The sequence below is a fragment of the Triturus cristatus genome, chromosome 5_1, assembly GCF_964204655.1.
Source record: "Triturus cristatus chromosome 5_1, aTriCri1.1, whole genome shotgun sequence".
Classification (NCBI taxonomy): domain Eukaryota; kingdom Metazoa; phylum Chordata; class Amphibia; order Caudata; family Salamandridae; genus Triturus; species Triturus cristatus.
This window is the reverse complement of record NC_140587.1, coordinates 421,680,288-421,706,414: the sequence shown is the minus strand read 5'-3', so window position 1 is coordinate 421,706,414 and position 26,127 is coordinate 421,680,288. Positions and strand designations below refer to the sequence as shown.

Sequence of the window (26,127 nt, the reverse complement as noted above, 5' to 3'; positions counted from 1 at the left end):
TTTTCCACGCAGACACAGAGGGCGCCCTCGAAGCCTTCCAGGCTTTAGTGATATCTCTCTTGGCCAAGGTGAACCCTAATAACATGAGATGGAGCTTATATATATTCCCTCCTATGTCGTCCATAACATGTAGCAGGGCCAGCTTCAGGGAGCTGGGAAGGTCCCAACCCATCACCTCAGAGAGGCACGTCATAACCCTCCTCCAGGATCGCGCTAACGCAGAGCTGTGCCATACAGTATGTAGTAGAGTACCTTCGTCATGTTCACATCGAAGACACACCGGGGAGGCCACCAATCCCGCCCTCCATAGTCTAACCCGGTTGAAATAGACCTGATGGAGGTACTTGAACTGGATAAGGCGCATGCTTACGGCTATGGCTGACCCCGGCGGGGAGGCCAAGGCCTCCATCCAATCCTCCTCTTCCTGTGGGCCTTTGTCTCCCTCCCAGGCCTCCCTAAGGCGCTGCAGTGTGGGGGAGCTATGAGTGACCAGGGACTGATAGATTTTGGAGATCTTGTGATCATAGAGATCCCCCATAAATACCTTTGCCTCTATGGGACTAAACTCAGCCAGGGACCCCAAGCCCTCAATGTGTAGAGAGATGGCACGTCGGAGCTGTAGATATTGGTAAAATTGGGTTTTAGGCATTTGAAAGTCCTTCTGTAGATCCTGAAAAGATTTCAGAATCAACCCCCGCATCACATCCCCAAGAGTAGAGATACCGATATGGTCCCAGCCCCGAAAGCCAGACAAAGTAGCCAGAGAGGGGTCTCCCAGGTCAACTTATTCCACCACCCAGTCCTCCGCAACTCCTGTTGCCAAATTTGGAAGATAAGTTTTGTAGCAGGTGGCAAGGAGTTGCGTAATGGTGCGGAGTAGAGAATAGTGTGTAGAGTGTGATCTCCCATACACTGCCTCTCAGCCGCATAGGGTTCTGTCCCCATACCACCACTCATTGACAACCAGCAGATGTGAGGCCATATAGTATGACAGAATATCAGAGGTTGCTAGTCCCCTGCAATATGTGGACTGGAAGCAGGTCCGCAGGGCCACCCTCGCCACTCCATCGGCCCACAGAAACTGTCCCAGGGCCGCGTTGACCTGCCGGAACCATCGGGGAAAAATCTGATAGGAATGGTTTTGTAGCTGATAAAGTAGACGCGGGAGCGATACCATCTTAAAGATGGCCGATCAGCCATAAATAGACAGGGGCATATGCAACCAGGTTTTAAGATCTGCCCGCACACGATCCCATACAGGGGCCAGATTCCTTTCCCAAGATGTAACATGCGAATCCGATAGAAACACTCCCAGATACTTCAACCCCCCCAGAGGCCACCTGCACGGAGGAGGCCTAGGAACCGAGACCCGCTCCTCCCCCAAGGACCCAAAGAGTAGATTTGTGAGGGTTCATTAATAGGCCCGAGGTCTCCCCTGAAAATCTGCATTATACGCAGCAATCGCGGTCCCGTCTTGTCTATATTCGTAAGAAAAAATAGAACATCATCGGCTTAGAGGGCAATGCGATCTGACAGACCAGGTGCCCTCTCGATGACCGGTCACTTGGGCGTCTATCCGCACCCAGGATGCTACGGGTTCCATTGCTAATGCAAACAGGTAGGGGGACAGAGGGCAACCCTGCCTGTTGCCCCGCCCAATAGAGAATGTAGAGGAGATGGAGCCCGCCACCCGCACGGACGCAGTTAGGTCTGTATAGAGTAGGGTCAGGTATGACAAGAAACGTGGTCCAAAATTCAATCTGCGGAGGAGTGCGAATAAATATACCCAAATAAGGGAATCAAATGCCCTATCCATATACGCAAGTAGTAGTGTGGCCAGTTCCCCAAACCCCTGGACAATTGCCACTGCAACATGCGCGCGCCGTATATTGTGGCGGGTGGCCCGCTGGGGCATAAACCCGGCCTGTTCGGAATGGACCAATGATGTAATGTGGGAACGGAGGCAGTTGGCCAGAGCCTTAGCCAGAACCTTGGCCTCTACATTGAGAAGAGATATAGGGTGGTATGACGCATTTTGAACTGGAAGTCTACCAGGAGAGGGGCGGGGGGGCATAAACACATCCCAGCACTATGGATTCACTCCCGATCGTCCCATGGAGAAATAGATATCTACCCTGTGTGTCCCCCTATGTCTTCAGATGTGCGTAGGGAACCCACCTATGGATCAGGATCGCAACTCCCCTGGACCCCCTCACAAACCCGGAATGGAATACATGAGTGTAGCCAAAGCGTTGAAAGCATAGCGCCTTAGTCCCCATGTTTCCTGCAACATGATAACGTCTGCATGCGCTCGTTTTGCCTATTTGAGTATAGCACCTCGTTTGATCTTGTCTAGCGCCCCCTGACATTCCAACTCATTATCCAAAGGGTCCCAAGGGGATCCCGCTGATTACCAGAAAGCCCCGCCATGTGAGTGCTTGGAATACGACAGTGGCATAGACAAGAATATGTGGTCTGAATAAGGTGACTCTGAAGCAATGTAGGGCAGTGCGATCAAACAACAAAACCCCCCTCCCCCCAAGCAACCCAACAACCCCCCCCCCCCTCCCCCCTATACCTCAAAAACGATGAAGTACCTGTTGCGGTGGGCGTGATCGGCAGACCCCAACAGGAGGTCCCCCCCTCCCCCGCCCGCCAATGGATCCCCAACTTACAGCCCATTGTCTACTGGCCCTCTTCCAGTCAGCAAAAGTTATACAGGAATATCAGCCCTCATTTGTGCTTCCTCGGTCACGGCAAGCGCATCAAAGATCCATATAGCTAAAGCGCCCCCCAAAGTTAGTCTGATGATGTAGGCAGTCGCTGGGCCGATGCAGCTCCGGAGGAGGTGCCACACGACTGGGACCAGCGTCTGGACCTGGAACGTCTGTTCCCCTTCTGTGTAGGTTGTTTCCGCACCATCTCGCTCGACGAGGAATCCGAGTCCCTCGGGGGCGGCGTGTGTGGACGAAGACGCACCATCTTATCTGTCCATTGGAAGACCTCTTCCGGTGAGTCAAAGAAATGGGTGCGGAATCGATAGACCACCCACAGCCTGGGCGGGTACAGTAGGGCATAAGGAAGCTTAAGGTCACGGAGACGGGCCTTCGCCGCCATGAAAGACTGCCTTTGTTGCTGGACCTGTTTAGTAGAGTCGGGAAATATTAGGATATGGGCATTGTCAAACAGCAGCGGTTCCTTGGCCCTGGCTTGCTTCAGGATAATGTCCCGGTCAAGGTAATTGAGTAGTTTCGCAATAAGAGGTCTCGGACGGGCACCAGGCGGGGTTTTTTTAATCAGTGCCCTGTGGGCATGCTCCACCACAAAACATTTGGACAGTAACCCCGGAGGGATCCAACTCTCAAGCCACTGGGTGAGGAACTGTTCCATGCCATCCTCCTTGCACCCCTCCGGAAATCCAACAAAGCGAAGGTTGTTGCGCCGGGCCTTCCCCTCAGCGTCCTCCAACCGGAATGCCAGCCCAGGTTGGATCGTCTCCAGGGAGGCCACTCGCTTCTGCAAGGTCTCGACCACGTCTTCCACCCCAGACACCCTCGTCTCAGTCTCAATCTTGGCGTCCAGGGCATCTCTCAACTGAGTGATGGTGGCCATGAGAGCGGCATTGTCAGGCACATCACTATGCGTCCCCCCTGACGCCACTGCAGAGGTCCCCGGGCCCGTAAACTTGTCTATTGTACTTTGCCTGGCCGATCCTCCACCTGGCTTGTCTCTCGTCATGGCTAGTTCAGGACCCCTCCTCGTTCCAGAGAGTGTCACGTCTGCCCTCCGTGCGGTGCAGTCCGGATTCTATGGGACCCAAAAAACAGACCGTTTTTTGATGAGCAATCGAGCTAATACTAGTATATTAGCCGGTTAAGAACTTGAACAAATTTAATATAGTAAAATCTCTTGCAGTTCTAAATGTCAACCAAAAAATGGAGTAAGGCTAAAACAATCGGTTACATCGTATACAAGCAAAAATATTACGAGATGAATTCAATATGTCATGTGCAAAATAATGCAATGTGCAAAATAAGCAATTCATTATAAATAGTCATGAAATATGCTAAATATAGCCTTAATTTTATGCAAATTGGCAATCAAATTTCTTAATTCCTAAAATTTGTGCACATCTATTGATTGTCAATCATGTGACACGATCATGACAGACTCAATAACATGCGACATAAGATAAACTTTCCTTCTATTATTGTTTTTAGACTGCTGTTTTACCTCTTATATAGCATGACACTTCCTAAAATCGTAGATACTGATATCAAGATATCACGAATGCAATTATGAGGATAGTGCAAGAGCCCTACTGCTATACAGATTGTGGTTCTAGCAAACACAACAAAACGTGAAATGATGAAAAAAATATATTTATATCATTAGAGTAGAGGCAGGTGTATATATCCTCACTAGCGCTGAGCCCATTAGGAACCTTGGTGTTCAAATTAAGAATGTATCTACTTTCCTATTTTCTTAATGCAGATTCCCAATTTCCTCAGTGTCTTGAACTAGGTATGGTGTCTAGTACATAATACCTGAGGTGACTCATATTGCTGTAATGGAATTCCTTAAAATGGCGGGCGACTGGGTATGTCAGATCAAAATTTGTTATTGCCCGAATGTGTTGTAAGATCTGCTTATGAACTTGTAGCTTAGTGCTACCGATATATCGTAGTCCACACGTACATTCCAACATATAGATCGCAAATTCTGTTTTGCAGGTGAGGAATTTACTGATCTTAATTGGTCTGTCATGGAAAGGAGTGTAATATTGTGTAATATTGGAACCAAATTGGCATGCCCCGCAGGAATTACATTTGAAGAATCCCTTTCTCAATGTGAGCCACTTAACCCCTCTGAGATTTCTTGACTACTCTTTTCAAGGGCATTGCTGATGGAAATGGCTCTTCTAAATGTAATCTTTGACGGTTTAGGGAGTTTGGGACCTATAACAGGATCGCTGACAATTAAAGGCCAATTTTTCCTGAAAATGCTTCTCAGCTGTTGCTCTTGCTTGCTATAGGTCAAAATCATTCTTGTTTCACCCTCCATCTCTCGTTTCCTGTCAGACGTATTTTGACAACTGCCACTATTGTCAAATATCAAACTTCCTCTACTTGAACCTTCTGTTTTGGATATGACTAGATCAGTCCTTCACACAGTGTAGCCCCTGGCTAGAAATCTTGTTTTACACTCACTTTGGGCCTTTTTCAAATCTAAATCACTGCTACAAATCCTTTTAAGCCTTAACATTTCTCCATATGGGATGCTGCGGATTAAATGCCGACGGTGACAACTGCTGCGTGGAGCACCAAATTACCCACTGTTTCCTTCCTGTGCAAATTAGTTTCAATCCTATAATTTTATGTGAATACATGCACGTCCAGAAAATCAACGGCATATAGACTTATTTCGGCTATAAATTTAAGATCGATTTCATTACAGTATATATCGGCTACAACATTTTGTGCACTTCCTTTCGATCCCATCCATGTGACAAACAAAGCATCGATGTAACGCAACCAGTAGATCAAGTGTTTATCCAACAACTCACTGTAGTTCACCATGAGGATCCTCTCCTACCACCAGCCCATGTGAAGACATGCATAACTGGGAGAGAAGCTGGCCTCCATGGCGACTCCACGGATCTGCTGGAAAATCTCATTGTTGAACATAAAGAGATTGTTCTCTAAGCAAAATTGCGTCATACATAATAACATTCTGTTATATTCACACAATCAAATTGGTCTGCTGTTATAAAAATGTTGCATCGCTCTAAATTCATCTTTATGATTTATACTTTTATAGAGGGTGATAACGTCCAGATTCATAAGTAGATAATTTTGATTCCAAGGAATATCCTAAACTTGTTAGAGAAAATCTCCTGTATCCTGGATGAAAGAAGGCAAACTACGAACATAATCTTGTATAAAGAAATCAATATAAAGAGAAGTATTCTACAAGAGACTGTTTCTAGTGGAGATGATAGGCCTTCCCAGTGACATTATTGGATTTTTATGAATTTTAGGGATAAAGTAAATGACGGACATTACTGGATGATCATTCTGTAAGAATTTATAATCATCAATACTGAGCAGACCACTATTTTCCCATGATACAAGCTTTGAATAAAACTCGTTATACATTGCTCTGACTGCTCGAATGTTACTTTTCTTGTAGCAAAGTGTGTAATTAAGATGCTTAAAGGCTTCTTTTATGTAGTCTGATTTAGGCCAAATGACGATGTTACCGCCTTTGTCAGCATTGCGAATCACTAAATGCTTGTTGTTCTGTAGATTATCAATTAGTTCTTGATATTTTCTGTTGTCTGCTTCGCTTGCTATGAACTCTCTAAATTTGATGGTTACGTTCTTTGATCTGCACAGTTAGATTTTCATTGAATATATCAATTGAATCATGGGGCATAAAGGTTGATTTTGGTTTAAAAGCCGTCGCAATGGTGCCATAAATCCTTAGTCCCTGCTGCAATATTGTAGATTGCGTGGACAGTCCAGGATTCGTCTCCAGAACTTCATCCGGCAGCTCTTGCAATTCCTGAATAAGAAGTAAATCCGAAATCTGCGAATTGTCCAAACTATTGATGTTTTTAGGAGTATCCTCTGATGGCATCTTACTATTCATACTGTTGGCTCTCAGCAGGAGGTATTTCTTTTGTTTGAGTTTACGGATAAACTTGTAGACATCAATTTTGGTTTGGCTGCAGCTGAAATTGCTCTCTGGGCAGAATGTCAGCCCTAGGGATAAAAGCTGTTTTTCCGCTTGATCGAACACCACCATATATATATATATTCCTCATGCGAGTGCTGGCCACATCCACCTGTCTGGGTTGTGTAATCAGGCCGTGACGAAGACCCGTTTGGGTTGAAACTCGTTGCCATTAAAAATATTGGAACCGACGTGCTGTGTGCAGGCTCTTGAATCTTGTTTATCGCTACAAGGTCTACACTTTGACATATATATATATTATCTACTGGCGGTTGCCAGTAGATAGTTATAGTTAGGACCGTGTTTCCATAGGAAATCTCAAAATTCTATTTTGAATAACTTTGGCGCCGGTTGACGAATCCTCACGGAATTTTCAAAACTAATGGGGCGCTCCGCTCAGCTCCTACCCTGAAAGTCTCGGGGGGATTCTTCAAGCGGGGGCCGAGAAAAAAGGGGGGTCCCAAAACGCATTTTCCCCATGCATTTTCCCATAGGACCTTTAGTCGAAGGTACAGCCCGAACGGCTGAACAGAATTACTTGAAATTTGGCAAAGAGGTAGTCCTCAGGTCAGGGATGTGCCTTTTGCATATATGGAGTCAATCTGTTCAGTAGTTCCTGAGAAAATTGCAGTTAAAGTACATAAATATCTATAGCCGCGTACCGTGCGTGCACCCTAACGTGCGCGAGCGTAATTCTGATTGGTGGTTACATGTCAGTCAACGTTCGAATCGGTCGAAATCAGGAAGTGTCGGCCGCCATTTTGTTTGTTTTGAGTGCGAGAGTGAAAAAGGAAGGTGGCGAACGTGAAAAGGGGACAGGGTAGAGAGTTCCTGACCCCCTAGCCTTTGTCAGGGGGTCCCTGAAGGACCCCGAAGGCAGAAAAAAACATTTTAATTTTTTTTAAAAAAAATTGCGGGGTGCGCGCACCGTGAAAAACCATAAAAAAAATTTTACAAAATTTAATACGTAGTTTATTGTAAAATAAATATATAAAAAATATAATAATAAATACATAACTTAGCATTTAAAAACCGTACAAATTCACTGAAAAAACCATAGGTTTCACACACGTTATAGTTAGGAATTAGCATTTAAAAAACCTTGCAAATTCACTTAAAAAACCATAGGTTTCACACATGTTCTAGTTATGTGGACATTTCACTCGTAAAAAACCAATGAAATTCCCCCGTTATAGTTAGTTCAGATAACTATAACTCGCGCGACCGCCACTCTATCAAAAGAATGATGTCATCAGTGATGTCATGAGTGATGCCACTGACCATGTCATGAGTGATGTAATATGTGACGTCATGAGCAGTGGATTGCGGGCGCGCGAGTTATAGTTATCTGAACTAACTATAACGGGGGAATTTCATTGGTTTTTTACGAGTGAAATGTCCACCTAACTATAACATGTGTGAAACCTATGGTTTTTTAAGTGAATATATATATATATATATATATATATATATATATATATATATATATAATCTACTGCCAGTAGATAGTTATAGTTAGGACCGTGTTTCCATAGGAAATCTGAAAATTCTATTTTGAATAACTTTGGCGCCGGTTGACGAATCCTCGCAAATTTCTCAAAATAGGTGGGGCGCTCCGCTCCTACCCTGAAAGTCTCGGGGTGATTAGTCAAGCGGGGGCCGAGAAAAAAGGGGGGTCCCAAAACGCGTTTTCCCCATGCATTTTTCCATAGGGACCTTTAGTCCAAGGTACAGCCCGAACGGCTGAACAGAATTACTTGAAATTTGGCAGAGAGGTAGTCCTCAGGTCAGGGATGTGCCTTTTGAATATCTGGAGTCAATCTGTTCAGTAGTTCCAGGGAAAATATCAGTTAAAAGTACATATATATCTATAAGCGCGCACCGTGATGACGTCAGATATTACATCACTGTATTTAGACACCTATTTACCCATGTCTTCTTCCATTAATCTTTAGCTATACATATATTACAAATATTTATTTTTCAGAAAGACACATATGTAATCAGTGATGTAATATCTGACGTCATCAGCAGAGGATTGCGGTCGCGTGAGTTATAGTTGCCTGCACTAACTATAACGGGGGAATTTCATTGGTTTTTTATGAGGGAAATGTCCAGCTAACTATAACATGTGTGAAACCTATGGTTTTTTAACTGAATATATATATATACATATATATATACATACACACATATATATATATATATACACACACACACACACACATAATTTAGTTAGGTCAATTGTTCAATAACATCGTAATGCTTTAAATTCTAAAAACTACAGAAATTCACCTACTATAGTTATCTTAAGTAACTATAACTAGTGTCCTAAGTTAACTATAACTCGTGCACCCACCATGCACAGTTTTCTCATCAATAATTTCACTGCAAATGCTGCAGTGAAATTAGCAATGATGTCATAGAAGATGTCATGAGTGATGTAGTATGTGAGGTAATTAGCAGTGCATGGTGAAAGAGCGAGCTATAGTTACTTATGGCACGAGTTATACTTACTTGAGATAACTATAACTGGTGAATTTCTTTAGTTTTTAGAGTTTAAAATGTAATGTTGTTACTGAACATTATCACCTAACTATAACGTTACTTTAACATTTGTTGTTTCAGTGAATTTCTATGGTTATCTTTGACCCAAAGTAATATTTAATTACAATATGTAAATCCCGATACCCCCGCCGGGATGACCTCTGGCTGTGTGCGGCAGGGGATTGGCTGCAGGGTCTGGTTTGCAGCCAACCCTCTGCGGTCAACCCCGTAAAGGCAGCAAACTCCACACTGCAGGGCCTTCGGTCATGCATGGCTGGGGGTTGGCCACAGGGGCTGGCCCTGGAGACCCCAATCCCCAGGGCCTTTATTTTAGAAGGAAGGGGGCCGCATAAACCCCTCCCCCTTCCAGAACCTATTATTGCCCTGGGAACCCAATCCCCTAGGGCCATATATATTTTAAAGGAGGCACCATCCCCGTGCCTGATTAGCCTCTGGGGACCCATTCCCCAGGGCCCCTATTAAAATTAAAGGGGAGGTGGAGCCGCAAGGCCCCCCTCCCCTCACCTTGTTGGACCCTTGGGGACCCCAAGTCTACTGTTAAAATTGAAGGGGAGGGGGCTTCCCTCCCCCCAAACCTTGTAAGGCCCTGGAGACGCCATCTTCCCTGGCCACTCTTTAAAAAAAAAAAAAAAAAAAAGAGAGGAGAGATGGGCACACGGCCCCCCTCCCCAAGCCGATTTAGACCCCAGTGACCACATCCCCTGGGGCCCTTATCTTTAAATGTGGGTGCCCTGGTGCCTACCTGGGGCACCCACCATATAGTCGTTAGGGGTTGTGGGGGAAGCCTTGTGGCCCCAGCTGGCTCCAAGCATCCACTGGGAGCTGGCATTGCTCCCACCCACAGGGAGCAGCTACTAATGCTGCTCCCTGCGGGCAGCAGCAATACTCAGATCTAGTTCCATACCCTCATCACTTCAGGCAGGGAAACGGATCTAAAGTTCACTCCCAACAGGAGCATTTTTTTAAAGCTGAAATGTGAAAATGCTCCCGCAAAGTTAGAGCAATCACACACAAAGCCTGTGAGCCGGTCCGGGGGATGGGGTTCCCAGGGCCATTAGTGGGGCAGAAAGGGGGGCAGCGTTGCCTTTCTCCCCTTAAAAAACGTGTCGGGCCCGGGGTTGAAAGCAGACCGGGGAGGGGGGTAGTGTGCCCCCTACCCCTTACAAAATGTGCTGGGCCCTGTGGGAAGGGGTCCCCGAAGCTGAGATCGGCCCTAGAAGGTGAGCCGCATGTCCTCCTCCCCCTTACAAAATGTGCAGGGCCCATGGGGATGAGCCCGTGGGCCGAAATAGTCCAGGGAAGGGGGCCATGTGCGCCCCTCCCCAAAACATTAGCCTCTCTTCCCACCAGGCATGGGCCTTCCCTGGGGGGGGGGGGGCTTAAAAAAACAAATGCTGGAGATCGCGCTTGTATTTTTTGGGGGGTTTGGTGCCGATTCGCATTTTGGTCCCAGGCGGCTCTCTCTGAGACCCCACCACCAGGTGTAGGTGGTCAGGGTATTCCTACCCTGTTCCCTTGTTTTTGTTTTTTGGGACCCAATCTTGTGTTTTAAGATGGCTGCCACCACTTCCTGGTTGAGGTGGTGTCAGCCGATCAAATCTCAGCTTGAGATCTGTCAGGATATGCGGAGGCTCCATGTCTCCAGATATACAAAGTTTTTGAGCATTAATTGCTCAAAAGTGGCTGAGCGGATTTACACAAATTGCAAAAGCACTCTTTCTGGACCTAAATTCTGGTCTAAATCCGTTAAGCGGTTTAGGCTATAGCTGTGTCTAAAGTTCCTATGGAAAAATGAATAGGGATAACATGTTTTTGGGATCCCTTTTTTCTCGGCCCCTGCTTGATGGATCACCCCGAAATTTTCCATGTGTAAACTAGTCAAGGAGAAGCACATTTTTGAAAAGTTTCATTGAGCTTCGTCAAACAACACCATAGTTATTAGCAACACAAAAAATGCATTTCCTATGGAAACAAGAGCCTATCTATAACTACCCATGGTTAAAGTGACATGAGGTGATAATCTCAGTTAAATGTAGAATCTTAAACTCATAAGCATTCATTCATCAGTTATAATTAACCGAAGTAGCTATAACTCCCGTCCCTGTCATGCAGTGTTATCATCAATGATGTGATTCAGATGTCATCAGTGATCTTATCCATGTCATAGAATATATCATGAGTTACATATGCCTGGTCATAACCTATTTTCAATTAATTTCTGTTTTTTTAAACATAATGAGAGTAATACGTAAGTATAAGTAAGTCAGACCCACTAGCTTTGTCAAAGAGTCAGAACACCAAAATATAAAAGGCTGGGCTATTGGCTTTAGCATGGGGTCAGCACATCAGTCTATATAACGCAGACATTTTCTGTCAAATAATCAGCACAATAATTTATCAATTAACATATTCCAAAGTAATCCTTAGAAATACACACTGCAATAAATAATAATTATTGTCACAAAAATATTTTAAATAAAGCATTTTTATTCCAATCAACACTAAATATGTGCTTTAGTCTATCTTTAACGCTCTTCAGGCCACAAAATGCAGCCGTAGAACCAACCGCAAGAGGTCTCTGCACTCCAAGTGAGAAGCATCAAGCTCAACCTCAGATTGCTTTAAAAGTAATGGTTATCTCTCCTGGGGTCATGCATTCAATGACCCAGGAGACTTCCTGGGGGCTGCTGTTCCCTTGCAGCCCCCCACAACACTTTTCTAAAACGTTGGTGGAGTGCTTCACCTCCTTTGGGCACAACAACAAATATAATCTATAAAAATCTGAAAGAAACACGTTAGTTAGATTCCTTACCTTAGAATATCCCCAGGCGTCAGTCTGGATCCGGAAAGATTTTCGTCAGCAATACCCTTGCGTGTCGCTAGGCGTCGTCTGTGGCTCAGTGTCCGTCGACGGCGTCGTGATCGCCAGCGTCGTAATCGCCGGGATGACGTCGTCGGAGTACTTAGACGCCGCCCTCGCGCGCTGACGTCAGTTCTTCTTTTTTCCGCGCCAGTAAGCGCAGATCCGAGAATAGCATACCCTTTAGTCACTTTTTGACTAAACTTTTTGAACTTTTTTGGTTCCTATTTCGAGTCGACCTCGACTCCTGATGCGGTAGGGATGCCCGGTTTCAAGCCGTGCGACGCCTATCATCGCCTGATGTCGGTCACGGATCACCACAGTCTCTACTGCCTTGGGGCCGACCATGATGCCGAGTCGTGCCTCGACTGTCGGGCCTTGACCTCGAAGGCTAGGCGGGAGCGGTCCCGCAAGCTGCTCGAGATCCGGCAGTCGGCTCCGCGCCGCTCAAGGCCCAGTCGAGGGACCGGTCGCGGAGCCGCAGCCATCACCGCTCGTCGGGGTCGAAGTCCTCGCATTCCGGTAAGTCGAGGCACAGTAAGAAGAAGTTGAAGAGGCGACATCGCTCTTCTGACTCCCCTCTCCGGTCGCGCGCCACTCCTAGCCGAGATCCACGAATTTCTCCGGGGATGTCCAGAATACCCTCATGGACATGCCCTTCGATGGCCGTCGCCTCTTTGGCGACAAAGCGGATAGTGGGCTGGAGCGCTTTAAGGACTCCAGGGCTACGGCCAAGTCCTTGGGCCTCTCGGCCCGCGCCCGCAAACTTCCGCTTTTCGCCCCTTTCGTGGCCAAGGAAGGGGCGCCTCCACACGTCCGTCTAGCCACAGGCCGCAGAACCAGTCTCAACGCGGACGTGGATTCCACCGAGGCGTAGGAGGGGGGACAGAGAGGTCAGCCCACATCTGCCCCAGCAGCATCTGCCTCAAAGCCTTCCTAGTCCGACCTTTCAGGCCCATTCCACGCCAGTGGGAGGCAGGGTTCGCCATCACATGCTCCACGGGCGTACCATCACGTTGGACAGGTGGGTGCTGCAAATCGTCCGAAGGGGCTACTCCCTCCCCTTCGAGGCGACCCGTCCAGCCATGCCACCGCAGTACCATCGCATGTCAGGGGATCACTTGCTACTTCTGCAGGAGGAAGTTACGGCCCTCTTGGCCAAGGGGGCCATCGAGCACGTTTCTGGCCCAGAAGTAGGTCGAGGTTATTATTCCCACTACTTTCTGGTTCCCAAGAAGGGCAAAGGGGGCCTACGCCCTATCTTGGACCTAAGGAGCATCAGCGCCTTCCTCCGGAAGGAGAAGTTCAAGATGCTCACCTTAGCTCACGTTCTGGCTGCCCTAGACCCTAGAGACTGGATGGTAGCGTTGGACTTGCAGGACGCATATTTCCACATCCCCGTCCTGCCGGCCCACCGGAGTTACCTGCGGTTCACGGTAGGCCACGAGCACTTTCAGTTTACCGTGCTCCCCTTCGGCCTCACCAGTGCCCCTCGGGTGTTCACGAAAGTGATGGCGGTGGTCGCAGATCATCTGCGCAGATTAGGGGTTCCAGTCTTCCCCTATCTCGACGACTGGTTGTTGAAGGCGGGCTCGCCCCAGCAAGTCGTCTCCCACCTCCAGACTACGGCCGACCTCCTGCATTTGCTGGGGTTCTCCATCAATGTGCCGAAGTCGCATCTGAGTCCCTCCCAAACGATCCTCTTTATCGGGGCGGTTCTGGACTCGGCGCAGTTCCGGGCTTATCCTCCGGAACAGCGAGTCCGGGATATTCAGGCTCTGCTTCCCATCTTTCGGCCTCTATCCCGGGTTTCGGTCAGGTTGGTGCTGGGGCTTCTGGGTCTGATGGCCTCCTGCATCCTGTTAGTGCATCACCTCCAGACTACGGCCGACCTCCTGCATTTGCTGGGGTTCTCCATCAACGTGCCGAAGTCGCATCTGAGTCCCTCCCAGAAGCTCCTTTTCATCGGAGCGGTTCTGGACTTTTTGGGGTCTATTCTCTGGAACAGCGGGTTCGGGATATTTAGGCTCTGATTCCGATCTTTCAGCCTTTGTCCAGAGTTTCGGTCAGGTTGGTGCTGCGGCTGCTGGGTCTGATGGCCTCCTGCATCCTGCCGGTACATCACGCCAGGTGGTGGATGCGGGCTCTGCAGTGGGATCTGAAGTTCCAGTGGGCTTAACATCGGGGCAACCTGTCGGACCACGTCCTGATCTCGGAGGGCACTGCAAGACAGTTGCGGTGGGGGCTCACGGACCGTGATTGGGTCAGTGGCAGATCCCTCTCCCTACCCCAACCGGAGCACATAGTGGTGATGGATACGTCCCTCCTGGGATGGGGGGGGCCACATGGGAGAGGCGGAGATCAGAGGCCTCTGGTCTCCGGCGGAGTCCCGGCTCCATATCAACCTGCGGGCGATCCGGCTTGCACTGAAAGCATTCCTTCCCTCTGTTCGGGGAAGTGTAGTGCAGGTGTTCACGGACAACACCACCGCCATGTGGTATTGCAACAATCAGAGCGGGGTGGGGTTGTGGACCCTTTGTCAGGAGGCTCTGCGCCTCTGGACATGGATGGAACATCAGGGCATCACCCTGGTGGTTCAACACCTGGCAGGCTCTTTGAACGCCAGGGCGGACAAACTCAGCCGCCGGTGCATGATGGATCACGAATGGCGTCTGAACTCTGACGTGGCGCAAGGCCTCTTTCGGCAGTGGGGAGAGCCTTGGTTAGATCTATTCGCCACCGAAGAGAACGCGCAACGTCATCAGCTCTGCGCGTTGGAATTTCCAAGGCGGCACTCGCTCGGAGACTCTTTTCGTCGCGAGTGGAGTTGCGGTCTGTTGTACGCCTTTCCGCCTATACCACTTCTGCCCAGAGTGCTGAAGAAGATCAGGCGCGACCGGGCCCAAGTAATCTTGGTGGCTCCGGACTGGGCAAGGAGGTACTGGTATCCCGAGCTACTCAGTCTTTCGATCGATTCCCCGATACGACTGCCTCTTCAGGAGGACCTTCTGTCGCAGCAGCAGGGGACAGTCCTCCACCCGAACCTGTCCAGCCTCCACCTCCATGCGTGGAGATTGATCGGCGACAGTTGATGCCATTTGACTTGCCTCCTGAAGTCTGTGATGTCATTCTGGCAGTCAGGCGTCCCTCCAATAAAACGGTATAGGCCTGCAGGTGGAATAAATTTGTGGCATAGTGCACAGCAAAGGCTGGGGATCCCCTTTCCGCCCCTCTTCCAGAAGTTCTCCTCTTTCTTCTTTCCCTGGCCCCGCAGGGCTCTGCTCTGGGCACCCTCAAGGGATATCTTTCAGCTGTTTCTGCCTTCTTACGGCTTCCTGATCAGCCTTCTCTTTTCAAGTCCCCTGTTATCACTTGGTTCTTAAAAGGCATTACTCGTACGTTTCCTCCTGTCCATTAGTAATGCCTCAGTGGGACTTGAACCTGGTGTTGACCTATCTGATGTGCGCTCCTTTTGAGCCACTTCATAATTGTCCTCTTCGTCTTCTGACTCTTAAGACTGCTTTCCTGGTTGCCATCACCTCTGCCAGGGTGAGTGAGCTCCAGACTCTTTCTTCTAAGCCTCCTTTCTTCTCTGTCCATCCGGACAAGGTTGTTCACAGGACTCGTCCTTCCTTTCTCCCTAAGGTGGTAACTGCCTTTCACATCGGCCAGTCTGTTACATTGCCCACCTTCTTTCCGCCTCCCTCGAAAGAGGAAGAGAGGCTCCACCGTCTAGACCCAAAATGAGCGCTGTCCTTCTATCTGGACCGCACGAAACAGGTCCGGGTGGACGGCCAACTCTTTGTTGGCTACGTGGGCTCTAAGAAGGGGCGGGCAGTGCACAAGCGCACCATCTCTCGGTGGGTCGTTCTGTGCATCAAGGCCTGTTATTCCTTGGCTAAGAAGGAACCTCCTGTGGGGCTGATGGCCCATTCCACTCGGGCCACAGCGGCTACTACTGCCCTGGGACGGGGAGTCCCTCTGCAGGACATTTGTCAGGCAGCAACGTGGGCCTCGCTGCACACGTTTGCCAAGCATTATTGCCTGTACAGCCAAGTCCGGAGAGACGGCTTCTTTGGCCTTTCCATTCTCCAGGACTTCCTGGTGTGATCTTGGTTCGCAGACCCACCGCCGAGGTTGGTATTGCTGGGGTATCTATTCTAAGGTAAGGAATCTAACTAACGTGTTTCTTTCAGATGAACAAGTTACTTGCCTTCGGTAACGATATATCTGTAAGAAACATTAGTTAGTTAGATTCCTTACCGCCCCACCCATCCTCCCCGTTCTTTGAACTGCTATCTAGGGTTAAGGTCATCCCTTTCAGAGCCCTAGATTCTTGGCACCAGTGTCGGTTTCTTGCATGGCTCTGCGTTCCTGGCGCGGAAAGCTATGTACAAGAACTGACGTCAGTGCGCGAGGGCGGCGTCTAAATACTCAGACGACGTCATCCCGCCAATCACGACGCCGACGACGGACGCGGAGCCGCAGATGACGCCTAGCGACGCGCAAGGATATTGCTGACAAAAATCTTTCCGGATCCAGCCTGACGCCTGGGGATATTCTAAGGTAAGAAATCTAACTAACTAATGTTTCTTACAGATATATCGTTACAGAAGGTAAGTAACTTGTTCATCAAGCCCATTCAGGGTATTGTAGGTTTCTCCAGACAGGGAGCACTGAATACATAATGCACAGCCTTGCCTCTTTAATATTAAAGCTAGGATACATTTTTTTTTATGCTTGGGTGGCTCAGGTCACACCGAGGCACCCACAGCCTTTGTATTTTTTTTTTTTTTTTAAATAGCAGCTTGGGGAGTCCACTCCTGAACTGCACGTGTCTTTGTTTATTTTTTACGTGGTTGCCCCAGGTCCTACCTGGATACCCACAAATCCCTAATCATTGAGGGAGAGAGAACCACAACCCCCGTTGACCTACCGGCTCCCAACCTACACCCATCCTTGGTGCTAGTGGGAGCTGGTTGTATTGCCTTGCTCCTGTGGTATACACAGTTTTTGTTTCTGCTACCGGGTGGGAGCAAAACTATGTTCCCGATCCGAAGGAGCGCAGGCAGGGAATTAGATTTTTGTTTCCTGCCTTCACCTCTAGGCAGGAAACAAGGCAGTGTCCCAGTAGAGGGAGTCCCCGGGACACTCTCTAACTTCAGGCCCAGAGGATTGGGATCCCTGGGCCTTTCTATGGCTCAGGGAGGATGGCCCCACTCCCCTTTCCCAAATAAAACATCAGACCCTTGAGATGGGGGTCAACAGGGTCATCGAAGTGCTTGGGAAAGGATGCCGTACGCCCTGTCCCCATAATTAATTATAAATGGCTTCAGGCTCTGGGGTATGGGGTCCTCGGGACTATTGACTGTCTCGGGGATGGGGGCCGCAAATCCCACCCTCTCCTTTTAAAAATAAAAAAATAGTATAGAGGCCTTTGGGGATGGTGTCTCCGGACCCATTAAATGGCTCCCTAATTTTTAGATTCTGCTACCTATCCCCAGTATCATTAAACAAAACATGTTTGTCCCCAGAGGGGGTCAGGATATCCCTACCCTGCCCCTCTATATCTTATGTTCTTTTTTTTCTTCAGGATACGGAGACTCAGTCCCGAGTCCTAAGATGGCTTTTAATCATCTATGTTGATGTGAGGCAGCCAATCCAATCTAATTTTTTGATCTGCCGGTCCTGCAGTTCCAGCGTCTCTATATATGCATACATTTTGAAACTTAATTTCCTCAAAACTTCTGAACGGACTTAAACCAAAGAACATGTTCTGTGTATCGATCTAGTTTTCTGTCAACTTCGGTATAATACCGTTCAGCAATATTTGCTGTTTTTCTGTTCAAATTTCCTAAGGAAAATTGCCCTGTGTGATATATATATGTACATATAGAGAGAAAAATAAATATACATATTTATATATAGGCATTATTATAAATACATATAAATATATCAGCTCCAGGTCCCACACTCCAAGCGGGGCTCTCGCAGGCAGGTGCAGACTTTGCGGGTGTGGAGTCCGCAAACAATCTCTCGCTCGTTTCCTCTTCTTTCTCAAAAGGAATGTCGCACTCGCGGGGCGTTTTCAACACACTTTATTCAGAATAGCCAAATGGCCAGCAACAGACCAGCAACAGACGCGTTTCGGCAAAATGCCTTCCTCGATGTCACTGGCACATCGGAAACGCCATGTTTTTAACTCGTATTCTCAGGTTGGAGAAAGGACTCATCTAATTGCACTAGGATGAGCGCCATCTTGTAATGTGTATATTACTATGCTCTCTTGCACAACAAGCAGTGTTAAAAGATGTCTGTTTATATAAACGCATCTATACACATGCATTACTTATGTTTACCTTTGTCAAACATGGTGCTAAACGTTACATTTCGCCGTGGATCGGCCATAGCACATACACTAATAACGTTTTCTCTTAATCTCAGCCTTTATGCAATTACTTCAATTTCGCCGTGGATCGGCCATGCCCTTTCTTTATACCTCAGCCAAACGAGTTTACACTTCAATACCGACATAATGACAATTCCAAATGCTATTTAAATTCATTTTTACCAATTTCATTGCAATACTTTATCGCTGCAAGACAGTTTCAGATATCATTTCATATATGCGATTTTCTCTTCATATATCAATTTTCACAGCCGTGAAACTAAATTAAATTCAGTTAAGTACCTTTCGATCCAAAAATCAGCTAGAAATATTACTAAAGGTTTCATATTAGCTAATATCAATTATTCATCATCATGCCCAAGTCAGAATAAGGGGTGCCTAGGACGTAACCATTCCCCCGCAAACTGGGCCCTTGTCAGTTACATTTCCATGTGTATGGTAATCCAATACATTGTTAATACATTTTTGATGAATTTTTCCATTACATGTCAATTACGTGCCTATATGTACTGACAATTCTTCCCCACTATTTAGCCCTCGAGGCGTCTTATTGAGTAAATCTATGATGAATCGTGATTCAAGTCTTCGCAGCCTTTTGACTCTATCACCTCCCCGAACATTCAAAGGGACATAATCTAGACCAAAAAATTGTAAGAGATTTCGATTGCTCTGATGTTTTTCCGCGAAATGGCGTGCTACCGGATATGATTGGTCATTTCTTTCTATGGCCCTTTGATGTTCAAGAATTCTGATTTTTAGCTGGTGGATGGTGCTGCCTATATATCGTAGTCCACACGGGCATACTAGGCAATAGACTGCATAAGGCGTGCTACACGTGATGAATTTGTTGATTGGCTGTACTTTGTTAAGATCAGGAATGGTGTTTGTTAAAACCCTTTTGCTATTTGCACAGGCTTTACATCTGTTACAAGGGAAAAAACCTCTCATTTCCTTGGTACTTTCTCCAGATGGCTTTGTACTAGTATGTCACGTAGTGACCTTGCTTTTCTAAATGTTACTAGTGGGAAGAGTGGGATGTCATCACCTATAATGTTGTCCGTTTTTAAAATGTGCCAATTCTTTTTTAGCATAATTTTAAGGTGATTGGCTTCTGCAGAGTAAAGGGTAATCATTCGAAATTTGCCCTTATCTTCCGGTGATTTTTCTTTATCTTTTAACAGGTTTTCCCTGGGGATCCCTCTTACCCTTCGCAATGTGTTGTCTAGGATCATCGGGTCATACCCTCTTTTGATGAATCTTGCTATGCTCTGTGCGGCTGCTGTTTCAAAATCTGTTGCCTTACTGCTGTTTCTTTTTAGCCTCAACAACTCCCCATACGGTATACTTTTAACTAGTTTAGGAGGATGGCTACTAGTGGCAAATAATATTTAGTTCCCAGCGGTGGATTTACGGTATAGGGTTGTCTGGATACGACCATCTTCCACGAACACCCTTAGGTCCAGGTAGTCCACTGCCACTGGACTTACCGATCCCGAGAAGTGTAAGTTTATCTCATTTTGATTAAGGAGGTCTATGTATCCTAGAGCTGATTCCATGGTACCCTGCCAAATAATAAAAAGATCGTCTATGTATCGATACCACTGGATCACTCTGCCCGTGACATTACCATTATGGTAGGCTCTGGGCACCTGCTCCTCCCACCAGCCTACGAACAAGTTCGCATAGCTGGGGGCGAAGCAGGTGCCCATCGCCGTGCCTGACAAGGGCCCAGTTTGCGGGGGAATGGTTACGTCCTAGACACCCCTTATTCTGACTTGGGCATGATGATGAATAATTGATATTAGCTAATATGAAACCTTTAGTAATATTTCTAGCTGATTTTTGGATCGAAAGGTACTTAACGGAATTTAATTTAGTTTAACGGCTGTGAAAATTGATATATGAAGAGAAAATCGCATATATGAAATGATATCTGAAACTGTCTTGCAGCGATAAAGTATTGCAATGAAATTGGTAAAATGAATTTAAATAGCATTTGGAATTGTCATTATGTCAGTATTGAAGTGTAAACTCGTTTGGCTGAGGTATAAAGAAAGGGCATGGCCGATCCACGGCGAAATTGAAGTAATTGCATAAAGGCTGAGATTAAGAGAAAACTTTATTAGTGTATGTGCTATGGCCGATCCACGGCGAAATGTAACGTTTAGCACCATGTTTGACAAAGGTAACAAACATAAGTAATGCATGTGTATAGATGCGTTTATATAAACAGACATCTTTTAACACTGCTTGTTGTGCAAGAGAGCATAGTAATATACACATTACAAGATGGCGCTCATCCTAGTGCAATTAGATGAGTCCTTTCTCTAACCTGAGAATACGAGTTAAAAACATGGCGTTTCCGATGTGCCAGTGACATCGAGGAAGGCATTTTGCCGAAACGCGTCTGTTGCTGGTCTGTTGCTGGCCATTTGGCTATTCTGAATAAAGTGTGTTGAAAACGCCCCGCGAGTGCGACATTCCTTTGAGAAAGAAGAGGAAACGAGCGAGACATATAAATATATATACAAGTGTTCCCCTTTCCATAACTTAAAGAGGTACATAAGTCTTAAGTGTGCTTTGTACACTACTATTTGAAAAGATTCCTAAGAGTTTCTTGATCCAGTTTTGCTTCCGCTTGGATACCAGCATCAAGGCAGTATTGTCTTGTTAAAGTGTTAGCCAATTTCCAAGTTGCTGCCTTGCAAATGGCAGGAATCAAAACATTTCTCAGTCAAGCCTAGTGGCAGCTTTAGCTGTAGTAGAGTGCATGATATATGTACATGGAAGGGGTTTATTTGCTAGCTGACAGCTGGTAGGGATTCCTAAAACTGTTCATGTAGCAATAGATTGTTTAGAGGTAGTAAAACCTTGTCTAATATAGCAATAGTTAATGAAAATTTGAATTGTATTTTTCATGTCTTTTGATTTCTTTAGAACTGCAAGACTCTATTAATGCTTAATGAATGTAGGGACCATTCAGTTGCAGTTGAAGGGTTCAGAAAAACGTAATGGTCTGATTAATGAGGAAATCCAAAACTTCCTACAGTAGAAATAAAGGATTTGTCCTCATCACTACCCTATTAGCATGAAAATTACTGTAGGGTTCTATTAAAGAAAAGGCTTGTATTACACTCACTGTTTGAGCTAAAATGACAGCAAGTAAAAGGGCTGCTTTTCAAGAAAGATTTTGCAATGTAGCCTTGTGTTTGGGTTCAGAAGGAGGCCATATACGTTTTGATAGTAATAGATTACATTCTCGCGTAGCAGATGGCCTTTTATAATTGATGGAAATGCTTTCTTCATACCTGCCAAATAGTCATTGATTCCAGGAATCTTGAAGAAAGAGACCTCATTCAGAGGTTGCCTGCAAGCTTTAATGGCTGCTAAATGTACTCTCATTGAAGGGATTTGTAACTTGGACTGGGCCAAACAAAGCTTTATAGTGTCTTGGTGGATAATTGGATTGTAAGTTTGTTTCTTTTTGTACGCAAGCACCATAAGTAGTGCCCTTAAGCACCTGTACTACTGCACTTTTCTTTTGATTTACTGGAGCTCTTGGAAATTTGAAGTAACAGTATGACATGATCTGTTTGGTGTAGGTGATAGCGGAAAAGAGAAGCTGATCCCCTTAATCCAGGGACCATCAGATACCAAAGATCTGCACAGAAGCAAATGGCTGAATGAAAGCAGGAAGCCCGAGTCACTTCTAGGGCCTGATCTGATGGCCTTCACGGTGCAGATCCCACAGCAGATGGACTATTGCCACAATTCTGGTGAGTGCATGATAAGTTGATACACTGCTGGCATCACACCAACTTCTGCTCCATGCAAGGTATAACTATGGAATATGAGTAAATGCGTTCATGCTTGCACTGTTTGTGTTTACTGTGCTGCTCAGCGTATCAATTCCTTTTGCAATAGATGCTATCCATTAGCTTTTATATTTGCTTTGAAAGAAGTGGTGCTATTTTTTTTTTATCTTCTTACAGTTGAATATTTCTGCAGCATTAAATTCTTCTCGACTAGGAGACAGACTTTGACGTGCAGCTGCATGTACTGTGTATGTTTAAATGAAAACCTCATGGCTTATCACCCTACTCCACATTTGTCGTGTTCTTTGTACATTTTCAACAGGTTTGTACAGAGGCACACATCCACACCTTTAGAGATTCAAATGTTTATTTGAGATTTTAGTTCCGATAATGACAGAGTTGGATCGACAGCTCTGAGGTGGCAGAGTGATTTGAATAAGATGATAAGGTCTGGCTGTTGAGAAAGTTTGAGATTTGGCAACGGATCAAGCAGAGGTATCTTTATAAATCTTAGAAGGTTTGATAAATTGGTGTTCTTAGATGCCACAGCAGAACGATGGAAGAAGCAAAAAATGCTCCTATTCCTCTTAGTCATGGCGTTGACTAATATCTATTTATTTTCCAATGCTAATCTCCCTGGACATTTTTTTAGAATGTGTCCTTTGCCACCAGTGGTAGGTCATGGCCTCGCATTATGGACCTACCAAAATTGTGGATAGCGCCTTATGTGTCATCATAGTGTTAAGAGAAGACACATCTCGGTCTTCAATTGATCCCAGGTTGAAGCCCATAGTATAGTAAGCCTGAATTTCTAAGTTTATTCTTTTGCTGATATTTCCAGGAGAGGAAAATGGTCTGACAATGGAAGCGAATCGAACAGAGAATAAGTACCTTTTCCTCTTTTTCCTTCATTCCCACCTAACGATTCTGATATTGTTCCAGGCACAAGTGCATTCATCCTCGCGTTCTAGAATAGCTTATTCACTGCCTAATCAGATCTCTTTTACACCTTGCTCTGTACTAGTCTTTGTCAAGTGTGACTTTGCAGAGCCTTGAGCATCTGATTTTCAGCCTCAACTGCAGTGCTCTTAACAGGGCAGGGCTGTAATGATGAGCCTCTCATAGATTTTTTTCGGTGTAGAAGAAATATTGACACTGCCAGTTCATTAGCCTTTGTTTGCTCTTTGTGATTTATCATTGACTACACTTAAGGACAACTTTGTTACTTAGCAGAATTCCGTTTAAAGAACAAGCCATAAAGGGTTACAGATGTCCTTGAAGCTAATGATAAAAATGTACACTGAGTATGTGTCAGCCAGAATAGCCTTGATGTGCTCCATGTAGAAGAGCATTTTTATAAAGCGAGTCCTGAAATTATAAGGTTTTTACCCGGTAGTTCAAATTTTCAAGTATGCCTTTTAATGAGTGGACTGTTTTGTATTGTAAATAGATATTTTTCTGATGGATACTACCCACTGCAGATTCTATACCTTTAAAATATCCCCAGATACCAGACTGAATCGGAATTTTCTCAGCAGTGCTCCTGCATGCCATGAAGACCTCTGAGGCGGAAGCCGGAGGTGGTGTAACTCGTGATTTTAAAACTGCTCATTTTCTGATTATTTTACATTTGTTTAAACTTTGTGTCCACTGAGAAACCCACTCTGCATTTGTAAAGTCCTGCAAGCACTTACAGCGGATTTTAGCGCTGTTCCTTGCAGTGGACTTCACGGCCGCCATCGCGAGCGCGAGGCCACGCCCACCCTCCCAGCCTATTAAAAGCGCTGATTGCAAGCGCGCCTATTGAAATTGAAATTGAAGACCTCTTAGGCGGAAGCCGGAGGTGGTGTAACGCGTGATTTTAAAACTGCTCATTTTCTGATTATTTTACATTTGTTTAAACTTTGTGTCCACTGAGAAACCCACTCTGCATTTGTAAAGTCCTGCAAGCACTTACAGCGGATTTTAGCGCTGTTCCTTGCAGCGGACTTCACGGCCGCCATCGCGAGCACGAGGCCACGCCCACCCGTTAGGCCACGCCCACCCGTTAGGCCACGCCCACCCTTCCTCTCCTTAAATGTGCTTCCTACGCAAGAGCAGCGGACGAGCGCAGCGGGAGCGCCGTCTGCGTGCCGAAGGCGCGCCTAAGGCAAGCCCGTCTGCGCCCGTCCGCGGTCGTACGCGGTCCAGGGCCACAACCCCTGCTCCTCCAGATGGCCACATACGGTGGAGCAAGCAGGATCTACTGAACTCTTGCCACAAAATCGACGATTCCTGCAAGCATAGTCTATGCGTGGAAAACGATATGGGTTGCGAACACTGTCACTTCTCATTCGACCTTGGTAAGAATACAACCAACATGAACTATACCATACAATGCGGACTGCTTAACGTACGCTCACTGAGAAAACACAGGCTAGACCTATATGATCTACTTACTGAGAACCAATGGGATCTTGTGTTTCTAACAGAGACATGGCTAGATAATGAGTCTACACCCTACGCCCTTGAGGCAACTCCAGGAGGGTATACAATACATAGACTGGATAGACCCACAGGCAGAGGAGGCGGAATCGCAATTATAGCCCGCGAAAACCTACGATGCCAGCTAGATAGCTCTCCCATCCTGGACAGTGAAGCAGGGAGCTTCACTGTCAAAGTGAATAATAACTACACGCTAAAGGGCATACTAATTTACAGACCCCCAGGCCCCATAGCCAGGTTCGAGGAGAGTTTGGTTGAAGGAATCATGGAAACCGCACTGTGCACTGACAAGTTTCTGGTACTCGGGGATCTCAATCTTCATCTTGATAACCCCTCAGACCACGTCAGTAAGAATTTTGGCCAGGCACTGAAAGCCCTCCAACTTACCCAAATTGTTAGAGGCCCTACCCATCAACAGGGTCATCTGCTGGACCCCATATTTGTTAACTGGGGGGAAGCGGAAGCTATGACCCCAATTCCCATCCCATGGTCGGACCACTATTTGGTCCCTTTTTCCATACGAATTCCGGGAAGCAGACCCCCACAGCCACCAGCTATGTACCACCTCAAACGGAAATGGGCTACATTCTCTCAGTCCAAATTCTGTGCAGAATTAACAAAAGGAGGAAGCCCAGGAGGGAAGGATGCTGATACAGCCAATCCTAACCTCTGCACACGCATTAATCAGGCACTAGACTGCACAGCCCCTTTGCTAAAAACCAAATCTGGGGGACGCATAAACAAAACTGCCCCGTGGTTCAACGCTGAACTAAGAGTTCAGAAAACTGCACTGAAAAGAACCGAAAGAGAATGGCGCAAGACTCTCTCTGAAGAAACCAGAAATAATTATCTAACCGAGAGACGAATCTACCATGGTCTAATCAGAAAGACAAAAACAGCATATTTTACGAATAGGATCAGTGAGGCTGGTAACTCGACGAAAGAGCTGTTTTCACTCTACAAAACTCTTTCAAGCGGAAACCCAGCTATTGCCCCCGCTGACTGCTCGCCAGAATTGTGACAAAATCGCAGATTTTTTCTCAGATAAAATAACAAAAATCTACTCAGCATTCCCTACGCAGTCCAAAACCGGGGCATACTTCGTTGAAAGCCCAAGGGAGTGGGGAGATAAACCTAGACTTATCAACTTTACTACCCCTCCCACGGAAGATCTTCTAAAAATCTGCAGGTCGGTGAAGTCGGGCTCTCCGAGAGACCCTACCACACCCAAACGCCTGACGGATAGTCTAAGG

At 46.3% G+C, this 26,127-nt stretch overlaps 1 protein-coding gene across 1 annotated transcript in view; it reads left to right on the top strand.

Annotated features, from left to right (window-relative positions):
• VPS13B (vacuolar protein sorting 13 homolog B) overlaps nt 1-26,127 on the top strand; it is a 2,934,705-nt gene that overhangs the window by 822,110 nt on the left and 2,086,468 nt on the right. Inside the window, exon 19 of the mRNA XM_085605186.1 lies at nt 22,178-22,351. Within this exon, the coding sequence (XP_085461312.1) occupies nt 22,178-22,351 (174 nt within the window). The remainder of the gene's footprint in view (nt 1-22,177; nt 22,352-26,127) is intronic.